Here is a 19,142-nt window from a genome sequence, read left to right as displayed (position 1 = left end):
TGGAATGAATTTTGTATTCAGTTGTCCATCATCATCCATGCAACAGTGGATTGTATTGTATATGGCCGTAGGTGGCGTCATTCATATACCAATTCGGTGGATGCGCCCGACGCGTGTACCAAGTTTCGTGGCCTAGCGGGTCTTCGTAACACTCAACTCATTTGACAATGTCCGCTATTGAGCGTGCAGACGACTCAAAATTTCCTCCAAAGATGATATAGGGATGAAAGCTCTTTGAAATATACATATATGCGACAAATGACATACGGTAGAGACATCTCTATGTGTCATACCAAACTGCTGTATAGTTCCCTGTTTAGCAAGTGGGGGGAGGGGGGGGGGCGGGTCATTACGTCAGTCTCATCTAAAAGCTGGTGCTATATTGATATTTTTGGGAGAAGTTATACCGAAATTACCATGAAGATAATAGACAAAGAAAAAATAAAAAAGCTTGTATAACTGGATTTCATTTTGATGTGTTACGTTCTTAATCTTACATCAAGTTCTTATTTAACATGCACTGACTTAACGACGATCCAATTAACGTTCTTGAAACGTTTCATATTCATAAGATTTAAAATGCCCGTATCAAACATCGACGAAAGTGTCACTCTATCATGTTGAAATATCAAGTTCTTCTCGGCAGGATTTTGCAACATTTCCTCTTAGCATTGCTGTTCATTTGCCTGTTGTGGGTTTTTTTTTCCCGAGTCATTTCCCACCAATCCTCGAGTTTAGTTTTTTTGTTTTGTTTTGTTTTGTTTTGTCGGTTTTTTTTTTTTTTTTTTTTTTTTGGGGGGGGGGGGTTGCAATCCCAGCAGTACCAGCCATGACAACAACTAACATTGCAGCGAGTCATTCAAAGTCAATAAGAATATTCGTGTTGGAATCTAACAATATGCTTCATGCAATTTCAAACAACACTGGCCGCCGCCAGGCAAAATTATATTATACAACAGCAATCATGATTACTTATTGAAAAATGCTGTACTATTCACAGGATGTTCATAATCTTTTTTTTTTAACTAAACCGAAATCTACCAAATGAATCTTGCGTATCAATTCTGTCAAACGCTTATACGATGTCTTTGAGCAAATTATGTATACCGCTTGATTATAATTATGTGTATTATGTGGGTATAACAGTCTAACAATGAAAGACTTTTACCGGATGACATTGTTTTCATGTCAAAAAGCTTGACTACCACATGTGTATTAAATATGTGGGTATAACAGCCTAACAATAAAAGACTTTTACCGGATGACATTGTTTTCATGTCAATGTAAATAAATTTCTGGATTTGTTCCGTTCTAGACGTGGTTATAGATGAATACAGTTCATAATGTGAGTTCAAAGTGACCCTATATCATTAGCGCTCTCATTTTCAACAAAGTTCCACGCGTACATACGACCAGTGGTTTGTGTTAGAATCTCGTGCATCAGAAATAACATAAAATTTAGACCACGAAAATAGAAGTATATGATGCGTTTGCCGTGAATACGACAGTACACGCATTGAACGTGCTCTAGCTGGCTCTGTGACGAGATTATGAATCCTTGGAATAGAGTTTCAGATAGATCTCTAACGTGTTAGTGTCTATTTTACCAAGTAATAATTGAAGATGAAAGTTTGAAGCCAAGGTAGCAGGATGAACATTTTTAATCTAGGCTTCTGCCAATTTCCAAGAATCTGTAAGAGGTTAGTCTTCATTGAAAGCTTGCATTTTGTAATTGTAACGTTAGTTGGCTAGACCTTTCCTTTGATAATTTGCAATTAATTTTGATTTGCAAATAATCTTACACAATGTGCTTATAAATGTTTTGAAGTAAAATAGTTACACTTTCATGTTATCAAGGAAGGAATTACTTTGTGTGTGGGAGCACATGATAGGCCTACAGAGACACAATGGGGGGGGGGTTGAGACAGAATCTTCAAAATCAGGCATCTTTTTGAAACTTCTCATGGATTTTAAGTGATAAGCTACGTAATTGCTATAATGAGCAGGTAGATTGGTGATTTTGATTTCAAGTTTGCTCATGGCAGATCCAGCTCATGGTTGCTTTTTATTTTATTTTTTTTTTTTTGGGGGGGGGAGCTTGGTACAACAGGGCCTATTGGGGTCTAATTTCCCCATCCCATTGGAACATCAGAACCTCCACATTACATAATCTAGAGAGAGAGGGAGAGAGAGCTTACAGAAAAAAAAGAAAAAACAGGTAGACAGCTCATGTAAAAATTGCAGAAATTAATCGTTTCAATGCTGAAATAACATTTTTTTCTCCTTACAAAATTTAGGTAGTGCATTCACTTGATTAGACTGGGTATGATACATTACAACACAATGATTTTATTCGTCTGTGTAGAAAGAAGCAAAGCTTAAAATCACAAGAAAACTCTGATTTCATTATATCTTTAATTTCTACGAAGTTATGGAGTATCTAGAATAAGTGAATGAATGAATGAATGAATGTGAATGACGAAGGGTTGATAGATATATTTTGAGTGAAAATTAAGTTTTATTCCATGTACAATTCTTCATAACTCAACAGGTGGTGAAAAACTGAATGTAAAGCCTATCAGGATTGTCTTGGAAAGCGATGACACCAAAGTGGATGACGATGATGTCCTGACGACTGTAGAAATCTAGAGTAATGCATATACCTCTGCTGGCAGAGAACGAGGCATGGTGCAGTCAGCAGAGTAAATCAACTGTTGATACACCACTGTCTACTACCCATGTGGAAAATTGGAAGTCAAGTTAGTACTTGAAATTGCAGGGCCAAATCAATGAAAATTATGTATACTTAAAGAGGATGTAAATGATTTTCTATAAAATGTAGATTTTAGATGCTTTAAATTCTTCTGTTTTGAATTCTTTTGGGGTTTTGGAGGGTTTGGTTTTTTTTTTTTTTTTTTTTTTGGGGGGGGAGGACCTACTCCAACTTTTTCCCCAAATTTATGATCCAATCCATTACAACAGCAACAACAAAAGAAAATGGAAAATTGATTTATTGCAAATATTGTTGAAAGTGTAAATTACAGATGTGAATAGCTACTCCCAAGAGACAAAGGATACAGTAATGGTCGTAACTCTGCTTGATAATGATGATGAATAAGAAAGAAGTAACAAAAAGATCTGCATTATTTCCAGAAAATTCAGCAAAGTAAGTAAAAAACTGATGCAAGACACTACAGCGCTGATGTGATGAAGGGATTCTGTTCTACCCGTATAATTTGAACTTGCTCATGGATTCAGTCAACTTCTTTGCTATTCATTTATTTTCAGAATCTATGGGAGCAGTTAAGTATTGCAAAGCCAAGTGATTTGTTTCCTTCTTGTGTAATAATTTCTTTTTACCAGTACCAGTACGTGATGTTGAAACTCCTTGCAAAGAACTGTAAGTAGTATAGGTGTACGTATAGCGTCATAAAAATATGATTCATATTTCTATTGTTCTAGAACAAAAGAAATATGAAAAGACAAAAGAATTATGAATTATGAAATATGGATTATGATATGATTTATGATAAAAAGATGGATTATGATATGATTTATGATAAAAATATGGATTAAGAAATATGAAAAGACAAAAGAATGATGAATTATGAAATATGGATTATGATATGATTTATGATAAAAAGATGGATTATGATATGATTTATGATAAAAATATGGATTATGATATGATTTATGATAAAAAGATGGATTATGATATGAATTATGATAAATCGATGAATTATGATAATAGATATGAATTATGGATATTTGCATAACAATAGAAATAGGAAAGAACAAAAGAATGTATGAAATATGAAAAATGAAAGATGAATATTCATGAGATATGAATTATAGATATGAACGATGAATGATGCTTATGAAATATGAATATTTATGGATCGATATGAAATATGAAGAATGAATTATGAAAAATATGCTATTGTTTTAAGAATCCGCCTCATTGTTTCATCATATTCTTTTGTTCTCACATCGAGAGATATTTTCGAATGCAATGGTCGAAATGGTCATAATGACGATTGCAATCGTATGCATGACATTTGTTTGATTTGATGACGTCACTCCGACAAGTTCGGACCTGTCCTCTGACCGACGCTCGCCCGATCGAAAACAAAAGAACTTTAAAAAACGAAGAAATACATAAAAATGGGGGCGTGTCCTCTGACCGACGCTTGCGCAATGCTTGCGCAATCGAAGACAAAAGTCAGGGCGTGTCCACTGACCAACGCTCGGGGACTTAAAGACAAAAGACTGGAAAAACAAAGAAATACATAAGACTGGACCTCAAGTTCACGATAAGTTCGGACTTGTCCTCAGACCGACGCTCGCACACTCAAAGACAAAAGACTAGAAAAACAAAGAAATACATAAGACTGGACCTCAAGTTCACGATAAGTTCGGACTTGTCCTCTGAACCACGCTTGTACGCGAGCGAAGACAAAAGAATTTTTAAATAAAGAAATACATAAACTGGACCTGGAGCCAGTGACGGGTTCGGACTCGTCCTGCATAAAACAATAAATGCCTCATACATATTCAAAGAGATGGTGGCGTCCTTTGGAAAGCAAAAGAATAAAAACTCGAAGAACATGCGAGAGGGACACATTTCAATTTGAAACCTTCCGAGAGCATCACATGTTACAGAATGTCTCAGCCGAACATCGCCAACACCTGGTGTCCCGAAATGCAGAGGACGGTGGAGAAGGTGGACTTGCTGATGTTGACGGAGTATCTAACTCTCATCGAAGTCTTGAAACGGGTGCAAAACGTGCCAGATTCTCCAATAGACGGTACTCCCGAAGATCCACAGCGCAAAGTGTTCCAGGCGGTTCATCATTTGGACCCAATGACTGTGGAGAGAGTGTACCCTTACGTTGGCAGGGTGCTCTGGATGAGACCAGATCTCGTCGAGTGCGGTTTTTTCCTGGAGTACATCAAATTTATTCTGAGGGGAGAGACTCAACAACAGCTGGAACAAAGAAGAGTCAACATAGGGAGACACGTGGAGGGGATAGAGGCCGCTGTGAGAGTGGTCTACAGGGCCTTGGGGCTCGAGACCGGCCTGCCCGACATCGTCTTGACGGACCCTCAGTGGAACGTGCTTTAGACGAACGACTGCTATTAACGGTGATAAAGGACACATTTCCTTCCGACTTTCACGCCGTAGACACCGAGACAATCTTACGCGCATGTCGGACAATTGCAAGCGAGGAACAATTTTCCCGTGTGCGACGAATCAAGCTTCGAGGCAATGAGAGGTTCGACGATTGTATAGAGGCCCTGCTCAAAAATTGTATAGAGAACCCCAATCATCCCAACAAGTACAAACGTTCGCTGATGGCTCTATGCTATTTTGTCAACGTCTACCAACATGCCTGCATACCGGACGAGCGGAAAGAGGAATTTCGCGCGCAATTCGTGGAAGGACTCAAACGCTACAAAGTGCGCTGGTCGGAACACGCTCCGAAAATGACTGTTGGACTAATGTCGCGATACGTTTTACATTTTTGTCTGTATATGTTGTATAATGTATGGAATGTAGATGTTAATAGAATGTGAATTGATTCAAGCAACGAAATTCGCTGCACTGTGTGTATGCGTGTACAATAAATGATGCGTTTCATTTTCAAATGATTTTTTTACTCGTTACCTTGTCTATCATTGATGCCTTTTATGTCATTGCAACGTGAAAGGAATGCCATTTCTGATGTTTGCTTCTGCAGTGTGTGGTTGCTGAGACGAATAATGTCTAATTCATTTGAGAGAGCGTTAGAGGAAATCTATTACGATCCTCAACATCCAGCTAGTTTCGGCGGTGTCAGTAAGTTGTGGAATGCGGTGAGAGAGGTGGAAACTGAAAAAGCGAGCTTGCAGGGTGTCAGAGACTGGTTAACGAAACAAGATGCGTATACAATGCACGCACCGGCGAGAAAGACATTTAAGAGAAATGTTGTGAAAGTGAGAGGAATCGACGAAATCTGGGAGGCTGATCTTGTAGATGTTCAAAATTTGAAAAGGTTTAATAATGGTTATCGCTACTTACTGACGTGTATAGATGTACTGTCGAAATATGCTTGGGTGGTTCCTTTAAAAAACAAAAAATCAAAAGACATTGTCGGGGCATTCGAAAGCATCTTGAAAGAGGGCCGAGTGCCTGTAATGCTACATACAGACAAAGGTTCGGAATTCACAAACAGACATTTTCAGAAATATCTCGAGAAAGAAGGCATTCACTTCTACACAACAGAAAATGAAACCAAAGCCAGCGTTGCTGAACGATTCAATAGAACGCTGCGAACAAAAATGTGGCGCTTCTTCACATTCAAAAACACTTACAGGTATCTCGGTGTAATAAAAGATTTTGTCAAAGGCTATAACAACACCATTCATTCTAGTATCGGCATGAAACCAAAAGACGTGAATATTGAGAATCAAAAGCGTGCCATAAAAAGTCTCTACGGTAGGGCAATGCGAGGGAAGAAGCGTAAAGCTCCACGATTCAAGTATGAAATCGGAGATCAAGTTCGTATTAGTAAAAGCAAACTAAAGTTCGAAAAGGGTTACGAAGCAAATTTTTCGAGGGAGGTCTTTACAATCAGCTCCCGCGTCAATAGGAGGGTACCTGTCTACAGAATAAAGGATTACAACGGGGAACGAGTGAAGGGTACGTTCTATGAAAGGGAATTGATAAGAGTTTCGAAAGACAAGGAGACTACTTACAACGTGGACAAGGTTTTACGCACGCGCATGCGCAATGGGCAGAAAGAATACCTAGTTCGTTGGTCAGGGTATGGCAAAGAATTTGATAGTTGGGTTCGACACTTAACTATGCGTTAAAAACACGATTCACGTTACTCTCGTTATCATTCTTCGCTTTGAACAAAGGAGAAGAGGCTGATCGAACATGGCTTCTCAATTTTACGTGACGCTGCCCAGTAATAGTTCCATGTCGTACTATCCAAATAACAAAACGTGTCAGTTTACAACGCGGCTTCACGCACCTCTCTCACTCAACGAAGATTACGAGGTGGGGTTGGCAGAAGTTCAATTTCAGTGCACGTGGTATAATGTACGACATGATAACAACACCCTCACTATTTACGATAATGAAGTAGAGGACGACGCTGTTCCATTGATGAAAAAAATTGAGATTCCTGCGGGATATTATAATTCTGGAGAGGAACTCATTGACTCGATCAACGAACAGTTCCGGAGAAAATTACGTAAAAGCATCACATTTTATTACAAGAGGACCCAACGAAAATGTTTCATCCGATTAGAAGGAAATACGGCGCTCCTCATTCCCTGTGGTTTGGCTATGATGCTCGGGTTTGAAGGGGAATGCCATCTCACGGAATCAACACTGAGTCCCATGCCAATGGATGTACACATGAAATTTCATACATTTTATGTCTATTCTGATATCGTTCAGTTTCAACACGTAGGTGACGCTGCTGTACCTTTACTGAGGACGATAGCAGTCATTCCGGACAAGGATCGCGATAATATCGTCAATACCTATATCACTCCGCATTACGTCCCTCTTAAGCTTTACAATTTTGAAACGATAGAGATTATATTAACAACCGAATCGGGTGAAGTGGTACCATTTGAACGCGGGAAAGTGATCGTGAAGTTACACTTTAGAGAGCGCTCTACGAACTAGCTGGACGCTAAATTTACACAGCGATACGTCCAACTATGGTGGTATTTCGCGCACCGGCAAGGATTTTTCACGACCAATATGGCTCGGGATTACCCGTCTTCCGCGGGGCATCCATGCAGAGAGGACACGGGCTGGGTAGTCTGGTGAAGGGGCTCTTCAAAGTCGCAACTCCTCTCTTAAAAAGAGGGGCTGTTGCTTTGGGAAAAGAAGCTATGCATACAGGCATGAACATTGTTCAGGACACCATCAACGGACAATCTTTTAAAAGCGCAACTAGAAAAAATGTGGCTCGGGCGGGAAAACACCTGGCCTCAAAGACTGTTCGAGCAGTAAAGAAAAAAATTGGGAATCAGACTGGAGGAGCGCGATTAGTAGTTGTAGGAAGAGTTAAAAGAAGGAGGCGAGGAAGGAAGCGTATCATTCGGTCTCGAAATTCTCCAGCGAAAAGAGCTCGCTTGCGCGACATCTTCGATTAATTCGGACTATTCGTTTACCAGTCTCATACACTCCTTGCTGTCTTTGCTGAACATGGCGCTTCTACACGACAAGAGCGATGTCTGCTGCAAGTCCGAATTGGATTTGTTCACGGTACCACACACTCAAATGAGCATCGTCAAAGGACCATGGGTAGAATATCACCCCGTTAGCAGCATCACCGATGAAGGGCCCATTGAATTCAACGTGTCCGGCACGTCGGAAGAATACTTGGACCTCTCTCAGACCATGCTTCAAGTGACAGTCAAAGTTACGAACAATGATAACACGGCTTTACCAGCTGATGCCCCAGTTGGTCCCGTAAACCTGTTTCTCCCATCTCTCTTTGCACAAGTTGATATCATGCTCAATGAAAAACTAGTGTCTCAGCCGTCGAATACATACCCTTACAGAGCGTACATCGAATCTCTGCTGCACTATGGAGGAGAGACCAAAGAGTCTCAACTCACTCAACAGCTATATTACAAGGACAAAGCGGGGAAAATGGATGTCGTTAACCCGCTGGCAAGCTCTGCAGAAGCTAATCCCGGTCTGGCGAAAAGACATGGATTCATCGTCGAGAGTAAATTACTTTCTCTACTTGGTCCGATTTACGCCGACATTTTTTTTCAAGAAAGACTGTTACTCCCGGGGGTTGATTTGAAAATCAAGTTAAATCGTAGCAAAGACGCATTTTGTCTTCTGTCTTCGACGGAGAATGCCCGATATAAAATTAAAATAGAATCTGCTGCCCTCTACGTTCGCAGAGTAAAGACCAGTCCTACCATCATGTTAAACCACGCCAAGGCCTTGGAGAAGACAACCGCGAAATACCCCGTCAACAAAGTAGACGTGAAGTCCTTTTCCATTCCTGCAGGAAGCATGTCGATTAATAAAGACAATCTATTTCACGGACAGTTACCAAATCGGGTGGTCGTAGGATTCGTTGACACAGACGCCTTTAACGGTACTTTTGGCAAGAACCCCTTCAACTTTAAACATTTACGCCTCAACTTCATCTCCCTCACTATTGACGGAGAAACGGTGCCGATGAGACCATTACGTCCTAGCTTTGCAGCGGGAGCTGGACAAAGTTACATTCACGCTTACAATTCACTATTCATGGGAACCAACCGACTGTTTGTAGACAAGGGAATTAACATCAATCGAGAAGAATACTGCGAAGGTTATACCCTTTTTGCATTCGACCTCACGCCCGACCTATCTGACGGATGTCACTTGAATCTCATCAAGCAAGGAAATCTGCGCTTAGAGCTACAATTCGACGTGGCCATTCCAAACACCGTCAACTGTATCGTCTACTCGGAAGGACAGGGACTGATTCAGATTGATAAAAGCAGAAACATCATCTACGATTACCAATAAAACCTCTTCCGGACAACCGACTGCCGAAATATTCTAATCGACTATGGATACATCGCAGATTCAACGTTTCTTAGAGAACGATCCTATTGTCAAGCCCTATTTCAAAGGAGTATATGCGTCAAATTGTCTACCGCGATCAATTAGTGGGGCGAAGCAGTGCTTCATCGCGAATACCGATCCTAGCGATAAACCAGGAACACACTGGGTGGCTTTCTACTTTTGCAACGGAAAAGGCGAATTCTTTGACTCTTACGGATATGAACCCTTAACTTACAGTCTTGACTTTGTAAAGTTTTTGGACAATAATGCCTCGGCATGGTCCTCTAATTCCAAACGGCTACAAGGAACTGTATCCACAGTTTGCGGACAATATTGTATCTATTACGTGACGAAACGAGTAGGGGGTCAAACAACTCGAAGTGTATTAAATGTGTTTGGCAAGGATTATACGAGAAATGATAAGAGAGTGAATGATTGGTTTAATCGACGTTCTGATGTTTCCCATCGTGTTCATGATACATCTTTTACTCTATTACAAATCGCACGTAGCTTCGATAGTTTGTAAGAAGATATTGTAATAGCGTGTATAACGTAGTGTAAACTTCTCTCTTGATGTGGATTGCTAGATATCTAACAGTATTTAACTTAGTAGTAATTTGTATATATCGTATGTGCAAGCCTGTACTATTACCTTTTTTCTCTCACTCTCTCTCTCTCTCTCTCTCACTCCCTCACTCTCTCTCTCTTTTATTATATATATATATATATATATATATATATATATATATCATATAACTCCAAATCATGAATATATGTTCTTTCATGTCTGGGAAAGCTAGTTTGAAAATAAGAGAATTAAGTTTGTACCTTTATGTCGAAACGTTGAGTGATTGTGACAGTTTGTTACCAATGGAATATATTATCATTTACAATTCATAGACCATATATTACTTAGGTTAGCGTACCTAGCGTAACAACCGCTTGAATACTTTGTAAAATTAGGTAACCTATATATATATATATATATATATATATATATTAGATTAAACTTGGGCTGGGTTTCGTTCTTCATAGTAATACACACTTTGTTATTTTCGTTACGAGTATATGTCTCATTTTCTCTTTCGCTCTTCGTTTTCTTTCTCGCTTCTCTTTTCCTCAGTCACGCTGTATAACACATATCACACAGGACAAAACAAAAATAAGATGTAACGAGTGCGTTTTGTATCGTAAGAATATTGTACGTGGTACCCGTTTTATTTTCTCCAATAAAACAACAGACTATAAATATGTAAATAAATTACTCCTTGTTGTACTTGTTTTTCTTTGCTTCCTTCTACGTTTTGTGATTGTGAGAAAAAAATCATTACACCGTGCAACGAACAAACTATATACATTTCCACTGGATACGTAAAGAACTATTCCTCATATAAAAAATACAATACATTATTCAATTATGTTTCGATGTTCAAGCATGGCTTAAATCATACATGGTGATGAAAGAATAATTAACAACTTATAAACCATTGAGGTGATGTAGTCATCAATCTGCAGAATCTGCGTGAGACATTTTACAGTGTATTTCCGTTTCGTCAAAGTTATTAATTCTAGGTAAACAGACATTAAAAAAAAAGAAATTTGCATGCGTTACATGCACAGATTTAAAACAGCGAAATGACGAAATGACGAAATGACGAAATGACGAAATGACGAAATGACGAAATGACGAAATGACGAAATGACGAAATGACGAAATGACAAAATGACGAATCGACGAAACGTCGAAGTGGTGGATATATGTACAATATGACGGTCTTTATGGAATTAACTACGAATAATAATAAAAACAACTACTTTCACCACTGAATGTACTAATGCATAAACCAGGCAGGATTTGACTATTTACATCGTTTCATGAAGTAAGACATATTATGTACAACTACGCCAGGAGATAAAATGTATGACACATTCGGTAAACACCACAGATAAAATCAAACGTCACACGAACTTATATTTACAATATTTACATAGCAACTAGTCGAAATGTTCAGACGATGAAATGTTGAAGTGGAGAAACGTTAAGATAGTATAGTCAATCGCTATATCATGCGGACAAATTCAAAAGAACAGCTAGCATCAAAATTTCAAATACATTCAAACAGAATATTATGTATGTATACACTCCTTCACATCTGAACATAGACCGTACAATCTTATATACACATTGCGGGTCACCTGATGAAATAATTGGTTGGGGATATGTAACGATGTTAACGTTAATACAATCAAAAAATCATCGTTCGTAAAATATAATGATACATATTAAGTATGTAAATGCTTGTGTACACACTTTCATATCACCCCATACGCAACATCGATGGCGTACTTCAACACCCACCTAGATCAACACGCAGATCATAATGGTAAGGGCTACTATTTAAAATTGTACATAACTGTTTGAAATAGAAGAGTAGTAAATTAACATACAATAAAATCATTACACGAATTAACGAGAACAGCTCGGGTTAACGAGGATTGTGGTCATACCGTTTAAGCCGTATTTTAAAAAGATTGCCACTTTGGGGTTTGAGAACCATTAGCATCACTAGCTCTTGTACGCCTTGTACGTGTATAACTTTTAGTTGTAGTAGGGGTTGTGTACATTTTGGGGTCTGGAGAATCTAAACGACGATGAATCGGGGTCTCCAAATCTTTCCCCCTCTTAACACGTTGAAGTTGGTCACGTCGGCTGAGATTGGTCAACGCAGTCTCTGGAATGTTCAAACGAGCCAGCGCACGAATAAAATGTTCACTACCAGTAGGAATATAACCACTTCGCTCTCTGAAAATGTCGTACATTAAGTCGCAAATGTTACTGCCAGGCACACTTTCCCCGCTCACAATCAGCTCCCCTTTGTCCGTCCATCCCACATCGTCGCACCTTTTCATCTTTTCCAGCAACTGCGAAGCTCTTTTCACAAAATTCTTAGGCACGTGCTGCAAGATGTCACGCTCCACTGCGTCCTCAGATTTTGGCGCGACCCTCTGTCCATGAGTTACTAGATGCGTGCTGTCATTGTCTCTTGAGCTGTCGCTAACGACTTCAATAGACAATGGCTTCTTAACGTTGTCCGTCGCTTTCAAAAACCGCTGTAAGTATTGCGAATACAACAACGCCTTGTCATACTCTGGTAGATCGGGCCTGTCCAACACCGAACGAATCTGATCGTCCAATTCGTTGATTCGCTGCTCTGTAGGTGATGAAGATTGACTTTTGAGAGAATGAAGCATAGTTTGTGGCACAAGCACCATCTTGCGCGCATTCTCCATTATCAACGCGGTACCTCTATACAGTGTCTACTTTGGCGATGCAAAGAGGTTAGAAGCGAGAGTTCCGAGTACAGGCGTGATCAACCTGGCAATGAGACCAATGAATCCTCCGCGTTGGTTTAAGATTCGTTTTCTCTCTGCCAGAGATGTACGACGATCCGCTAATTTACGGAGTTTTCGCTTGTGCTTAGTCAAAGTTTTCTTGTGGGATTGCGACAGCTTGACATTACCGCAGATCACGTTCAAAACACATTCACAGATGGCGTCAATGAAGTTCTTGTTAGCTGTCTTGATGAGAAGTTTCCGTTGATCAGGAGAGCAGTGTGCGAGGGTCTTGAGCAGGACTGCGTGGGTCTTCACTCGGCGCGACATTTTTAACTAATAAATGACTTAATACACGAACGCGACAATTTAGTAATTTGGTATGTGTAATCCTGTCTCTTGAGTACACTCAAAATCAAAGAATATATACTTGGTAGGAGATTTCTTAGCTTTTCTGTCTTGGGACTGCGAGTCACTTTCAGAACTTTCACACTTTTGATCTTGTTGAGGAGGGTTTGATTCACTTTTCTTGACGTTTTTTGAGTGGAAGGGACTCTCTTTCGTCACTTGCATGTAGCAATCGTGATACCTTCCGTCGACCACAAGCTTACAAACATTGCATTTCATTTCGTTGCAATTGTGTTTCTTGGAATCGCCATCAACAAGATCCGTGTCAAAGACCTTGTTGCATTTGTTACATTTGAAATTCCTCTGACAAGCTGTTTTACCGTTGAATAATTTCACAGTATGTGCTCGAAAGCATTTCACGGTTAGAAACGTCATGTTACATTTCTCGCATACTAGCGTGCGATCGGTTTCACCAAAGCTATCGCGATCACAATCGGTCGATTGACAATCGCGACACATGTGGCAACACTCGTGATATCTGGGATCGCGATATGTTTCGTGACATTCGTCGCAAACAAATTTGGAGCACAGGAACGCCGATGGATTGGCAACCACGTCGTAATGACGGTCTGACAGATAGAGATAAATGGTATCAGAAGCCTGAGGACCGCTGTAGATTAACGCTTCTTCATATCGTCCTCTATAAATGACCAGTTTGTACTTTGGAAGGAGCACTTTTTGAAAGGAGTCATACTGTGAATGATCTACTTCTCCCTCAGGTACCCCTGCCAACCTGTGTAATTCCCGCGCCTCATTTCGGAGTCTTGTCGTGGTATTACGGTCATTTCTTGACCACAGTCTGTATCTCCTATCGTTTTCTTTTCGCAGTTTTGCAATGACAATTGCCTTTGCAAAGCATAGGTTATCTTCGTCCCTCGGCACTGTGATTATCGACTTCTTCTTGAGGGCCGCGAGACGCGATGGAAGGCCGTCGAATTTCGACGCCCGTCCACCGGCGGGATTCACCACATGATGGAATCTTATAGTGAATCCCGGACTGATGAAAAAGTCTTGGTTGCTATTCAACACTTGCTCGATTCGTTCTAGAATCAGTTCTACGTCAAAATCTCTTACCAGGGCCCAAGGGAAAGCGATCGGAACGTTGAGTTGTTCCGAAACTAATACGAGACGCATGTAATCGCGCTCTGAAGTGTTAGACACGAGTAAGGATTTCAGTTCATCGAGCGATGAGCGAATGTAGTCAATCATATCCCGTATGTTAGAAATACCTTTTGTGTTTGCTTTGAAGTCATACCACACTTCCCTCACCCCAAATCTCTTAGACATTCTTTGATCTATGAATTCCCAAGTGGGGGATGAGGGAAGTGAAGCTGAAATGTCCGAAAACATGTCTTCTTCATTCTCTTCCACTGGAATGTGATTTTCTTTCGATTTTTTCTTTTTTGGGTTTCCCTCTTCATTTTTCTCGGAAGATCTCTTGACCCGTTTTTTACCCCTCTTTTGCACGTTCCCCCCTCTCTGATTCCCAATGCTTCCTGAACGTTTCCTATTTGAATTCTTTTTCGTTTCGGGAGAAGAAAACATTTCCTCATCGCTCGAAGAAAAGTAATTCACCGGCGGTGGCGGTGCATCGCGAGGATTTCTTTTGTAATTTGTGCCAGGGCCTTGGTGATGAGACGGGCCCGGAATATCTTGGTTGGCAGGGACATTCGGGGAACTCCCGCTCCTACTACTATCTAAACCCACATCTCTCGAATGATTAGTATTGCGTTCACTTACCGAGGATGACTTTTCTCGACCCTTTGGAGTGGCTGGAGAATGGAGATGGCCTTGTAGTTCGGCAACGGCCTTGTCGACGGTTGTCTGTACTTGCGAGCTAGTTAACGAATTATACGCTGAACTCAACAAACTCTTTAACTGTGAAATGAAATTAGAGGTTCTCTGAGAATGAGACTGTGACTCTTGAGAAGACATGGTTCTCAGCTATAAGGGCAACGGCATGACCACAATCCCTCGAGTTGGCTCTCGAAACTGCTTAGTTGGTGGTGATTTCCCTATTTATAGGCAAAACTTCAAAGGAATGAAGGATTACGTTTCATAATGGATAGTACCTTCACATAATAAGGCTAGACGAAGTTGATGATGTTTGAAAGAAACAGTCTCGACGCATCAAAGGTCAAGTCCAGACACGTTGTGTTGTATGTAACGCTCACTGCCGGACAGTAGAAGGCGGTGTCCAAACTCTTTGAAAGCATTTGCACCTCCTTCGACGCATTCCCATTATGGATCTCTCTTAGTTGACGTTGAATCAGACGGTCTAGTTGACGGCTATCGTGACAATTTCAGCGTTGTTGGTAGCGTGCACGGTAGATAGCAGCGTTCAGGATCTTTGATATCATTTGCAGCTTTTTGAAATCGTCGACCGGTAGCGTTATGCCTTTTTTGGTTGGAAAATGCTTGCCTCCCAGTGTGAAAAATTCTCGGATATCAACGTAGACATTTTCCTTGAAGACTTTGACCGTAACGTATCTGATTTTCTTCGGCGTTGTGTTAATGGGGAATTTGCATACGTCGTAGCCATCACAATTTGTACCCATTTTGCTCGTGTTCCAGACACCTGCCTCGTCGGTTCCAGACGCTGTCTTGTCTTTGTCAATTTGTCCATTTCCAGACGCGTTGATTGTATTGCCATCTCCCCTAAAATCACGATCGCGACGTTGTTCTTGTTCCATTATCCCGACTGGTTCGGAGTTGGCCATAGTGTCTATTTGAAGTTCACCTCTGTTGGCTTCATTATCCATGCCTGGCAGTGCTGCCGTTGAACGAGTATCGTAGGCATTGCCGTAGTATGAGAACATGTTGACAGCTTTTCACGTAGCAATTCCTTCAGGGTATTCGAATGCTCCGTTCTTTTCGGAGCTGAGTTTTTATATCCCCATTCCGAAACTATTCTTAGTAACTGTACGTCGCTTTCCAAAGTTATGCGATGATGTCATACTTTTTAATATTTCTGTTGTCATTATGTATTTCTCCATTTTGTATACATTACCCTGTGATTGTGCAAGGATCGGTCAGAGAGCATGTCCGAACTCGTCACGGGCTCGAGTCCCATTTTTATGTATTTCTTTATTTTATAAGTTCTTTTGTCTTTGATTGCGCAAGCGGCGGTCAGAGTGCACGTCCGAACTCGTCACGGGCTCGAGTCCCATTTTTATGTATTTCTTTATTTTATACTGACTTTTGTCTTCGATTGCGCAAGCATTGCGCAAGCGTCGGTCAGAGGACACGCCCCCATTTTTATGTATTTCTTTGTTTTTTAAAGTTCTTTTGTTTTCGATCGGGCGAGCGTCGGTCAGAGGACAGGTCCGAACTTGTCGGAGTGACGTCATCAAACAAACAAATGTCATGAATACGATTGCAATCGTCATTATGACCATTTCGACCATTGCCTTCGAAAATATCTCTCGATGTGAGAACAAAAGAATATGATGAAACAATGACGCGGATTCTTAAAACAATAGCATATTTTTCATAATTCATTCTTCATATTTCATATCGATCCATAAATATTCATATTTCATAATCATCATTCATCGTTCATATCTATAATTCATATCTCATGAATATTCATCTTTCATTTTTCATATTTCATACATTCTTTTGTTCTTTCCAATTTCTATTGTTATGTAAATATCCATAATTCATATCTATTATCATAATTCATCGATTTATCATAATTCATATCATAATCCATCTTTTTATCATAAATCATATCATAATCCATATTTTTATCATAAATCATATCATAATCCATCTTTTTATCATAAATCATATCATAATCCATATTTCATAATTCATAATTCTTTTGTCTTTTCATATTTCTTTTGTTCTAGAACAATAGAAATATGAATCATATTTTTATGACGCTATACGTACACCTATACTACTACTGTACGCCGCCAAAATTCAGTACCTATTATACGTCATGGAAGAATTGATCAGGGGTCACGCCTAACCTGTCTGGATTAAAATGAATATGCGCTTACTTCTATACAGCCCGTTTAACAGTGCATACATCTGAGGATTACAAGGGCATCGCAAGCGAATATACTGACAGTATTTATACACACCATATGAAGGAAATAAACCATGGGTAACAATTTTGAATGCCAATAATTTCCCGCTAGCCATGTGATGTTGTCTCACATTGTCATGATGTACTACAGTGCACTCCCGTTATAACGAACACGATTATAACGAAATTCCGGTTACAACGAAATAAAAATTGAGGCCGCACCATTATCTGTTTATGTTTTTTATTGCTTATTTGTTCGGTTATAACGAAATTTCGATAAAACGAAAGAAAATTGCCGGTCCCGAGGACTTCGTTATAACGGGAGTCCACTGCATAGACCTATTGGGAGGCATCCCACCTGTTAATAGCAACCTTTTTTTTTTTCTTTCTTTCTTTACTGACAGTGTGCATCTAAACCTGTATACTAGAATAAAGTAAATCATGTAGGGGATGATAGAGTTTTGTATGCGATGGGGCTTCAGGTTTTCCGTGTTTGTGTGTGTGTGTATGTGTGTGTGTGTGTGTGTGTGTGTGTGTGACATAATGACGAACCTCTTAAGAAATATGAAAGTATATAATTCAAAGAGAAATTCAATGTTTATTTGATGAAAATTGGTTTTGAAATGGCAGAAATATCAAAAACAAAGCGATTCTAATAAGGTCTGACCCACCTTTTTTTAAAGATCGCTTTATATACATTATAATGTATAATGAGGCCATGATTGTCCTCATCAAGCATGTGCTTACGACAATGGTCACCTGCATTCTTATTGCTCTTAGAGTTGTTTAATTTGTCTTTTTAACAGCTGATACGTAAAGTCGTATGTTCATCTATATCATGTAAAGACACTTGCTCGAAAGCCTTTTGCACTATTAAAAAAAAAAAAACAGTTTTATTCATTTCATTTGATTCATCAACCAGCGTCCATGTAATTCACTGTTAGAATATTACTCAAGAGCTTTATTCGATTGGCTTTCTGTTATATTCTTGTGGGCGAATGCAGAAATCAAAGCAAATCAAATCAAAATCTCGGCCATTTCATTTTTCAGGTGAATCCTATACATTCAGCAGATATTGGACGCCCATAAGAGGTCAGTAGTTGTATTTGTTTGGAATTCTTTGCAATTTTCTTGTAGACCTGGTAGGAAATGCAGCATTCGGTAGTTTTTTTTTTCTGAGACATTCTTGAAATCGGTCACATGGAGAGAGGTATAGAAATGTAGTTTACAACATGTATGGAAAGTATATAGGGAGGAGTCTTGCAACTGACTGACAAATTGACATATTGACAAGGGAGAAGTCTTGCAATGAATTATTTTCTCAGGTAAGAGTTTGAGTTTCTTCAGTTTGTCTCCCTCTACAAATGAAAATTTGTTAAGATCGCAACTGCTGATCTGTAAATTAACAAACATGTCGGAAAAAAGGAACCAGTGGGACTCGAACCTGTCATCTACTGCTTTCCGGGCAGCGACACTATTACCACCAGGCTGTCCCTGGTTGCCTCCGGCAGTGACACGATGAACATGGAACAAATACCCAAGCTCCGAAATTCCGACATTGTTATGTTAAGTAGTCCAAGGCGGACAAGGCATAGGATAAATGAAAGAAAGGTATTATATAATAATATCTTTCTTTCATAATGATTTTCTCTTTGTTCACGTCCTCTTGTCTTCACCAAAAATCTAGCTGTGTCGAGACTGAAATTAGCCCTCCATACCATGATTAAGTGGAGTATGATGAGACTGATTAGACTCTAATAGACTATTCATGTATGCCCATTA

At 39.7% G+C, this 19,142-nt stretch overlaps 1 protein-coding gene across 1 annotated transcript; it reads left to right on the top strand.

The window, feature by feature from the left end:
• The first annotated feature begins 8,212 nt into the window (after nt 1-8,212).
• On the top strand, nt 8,213-9,544 carry LOC139734017 (uncharacterized protein F54H12.2-like). Its single transcript, XM_071644823.1, has one exon. It carries the CDS (start codon nt 8,213-8,215, stop codon nt 9,542-9,544), a length of 1,332 nt encoding a protein of 443 aa, XP_071500924.1.
• Nucleotides 9,545-19,142: the final 9,598 nt, after the last annotated feature.

This window comes from Diadema antillarum, unplaced genomic scaffold (assembly GCF_040938485.1).
Source record: "Diadema antillarum isolate AM-2024a unplaced genomic scaffold, OU_Dant_1.0 seq00000507_RagTag, whole genome shotgun sequence".
NCBI lineage: Eukaryota > Metazoa > Echinodermata > Echinoidea > Diadematoida > Diadematidae > Diadema > Diadema antillarum.
The sequence above is the reverse complement of the archived record's forward strand: the minus strand, read 5'-3'. Positions and strand labels throughout refer to the sequence as shown.

Excerpts from the sequence above, each read along its gene's own strand:
- LOC139734017 (XM_071644823.1), top strand. The coding sequence starts at position 8,213 with ATGGCGCTTCTACACGACAAGAGCGATGTCTGCTGCAAGTCCGAATTG.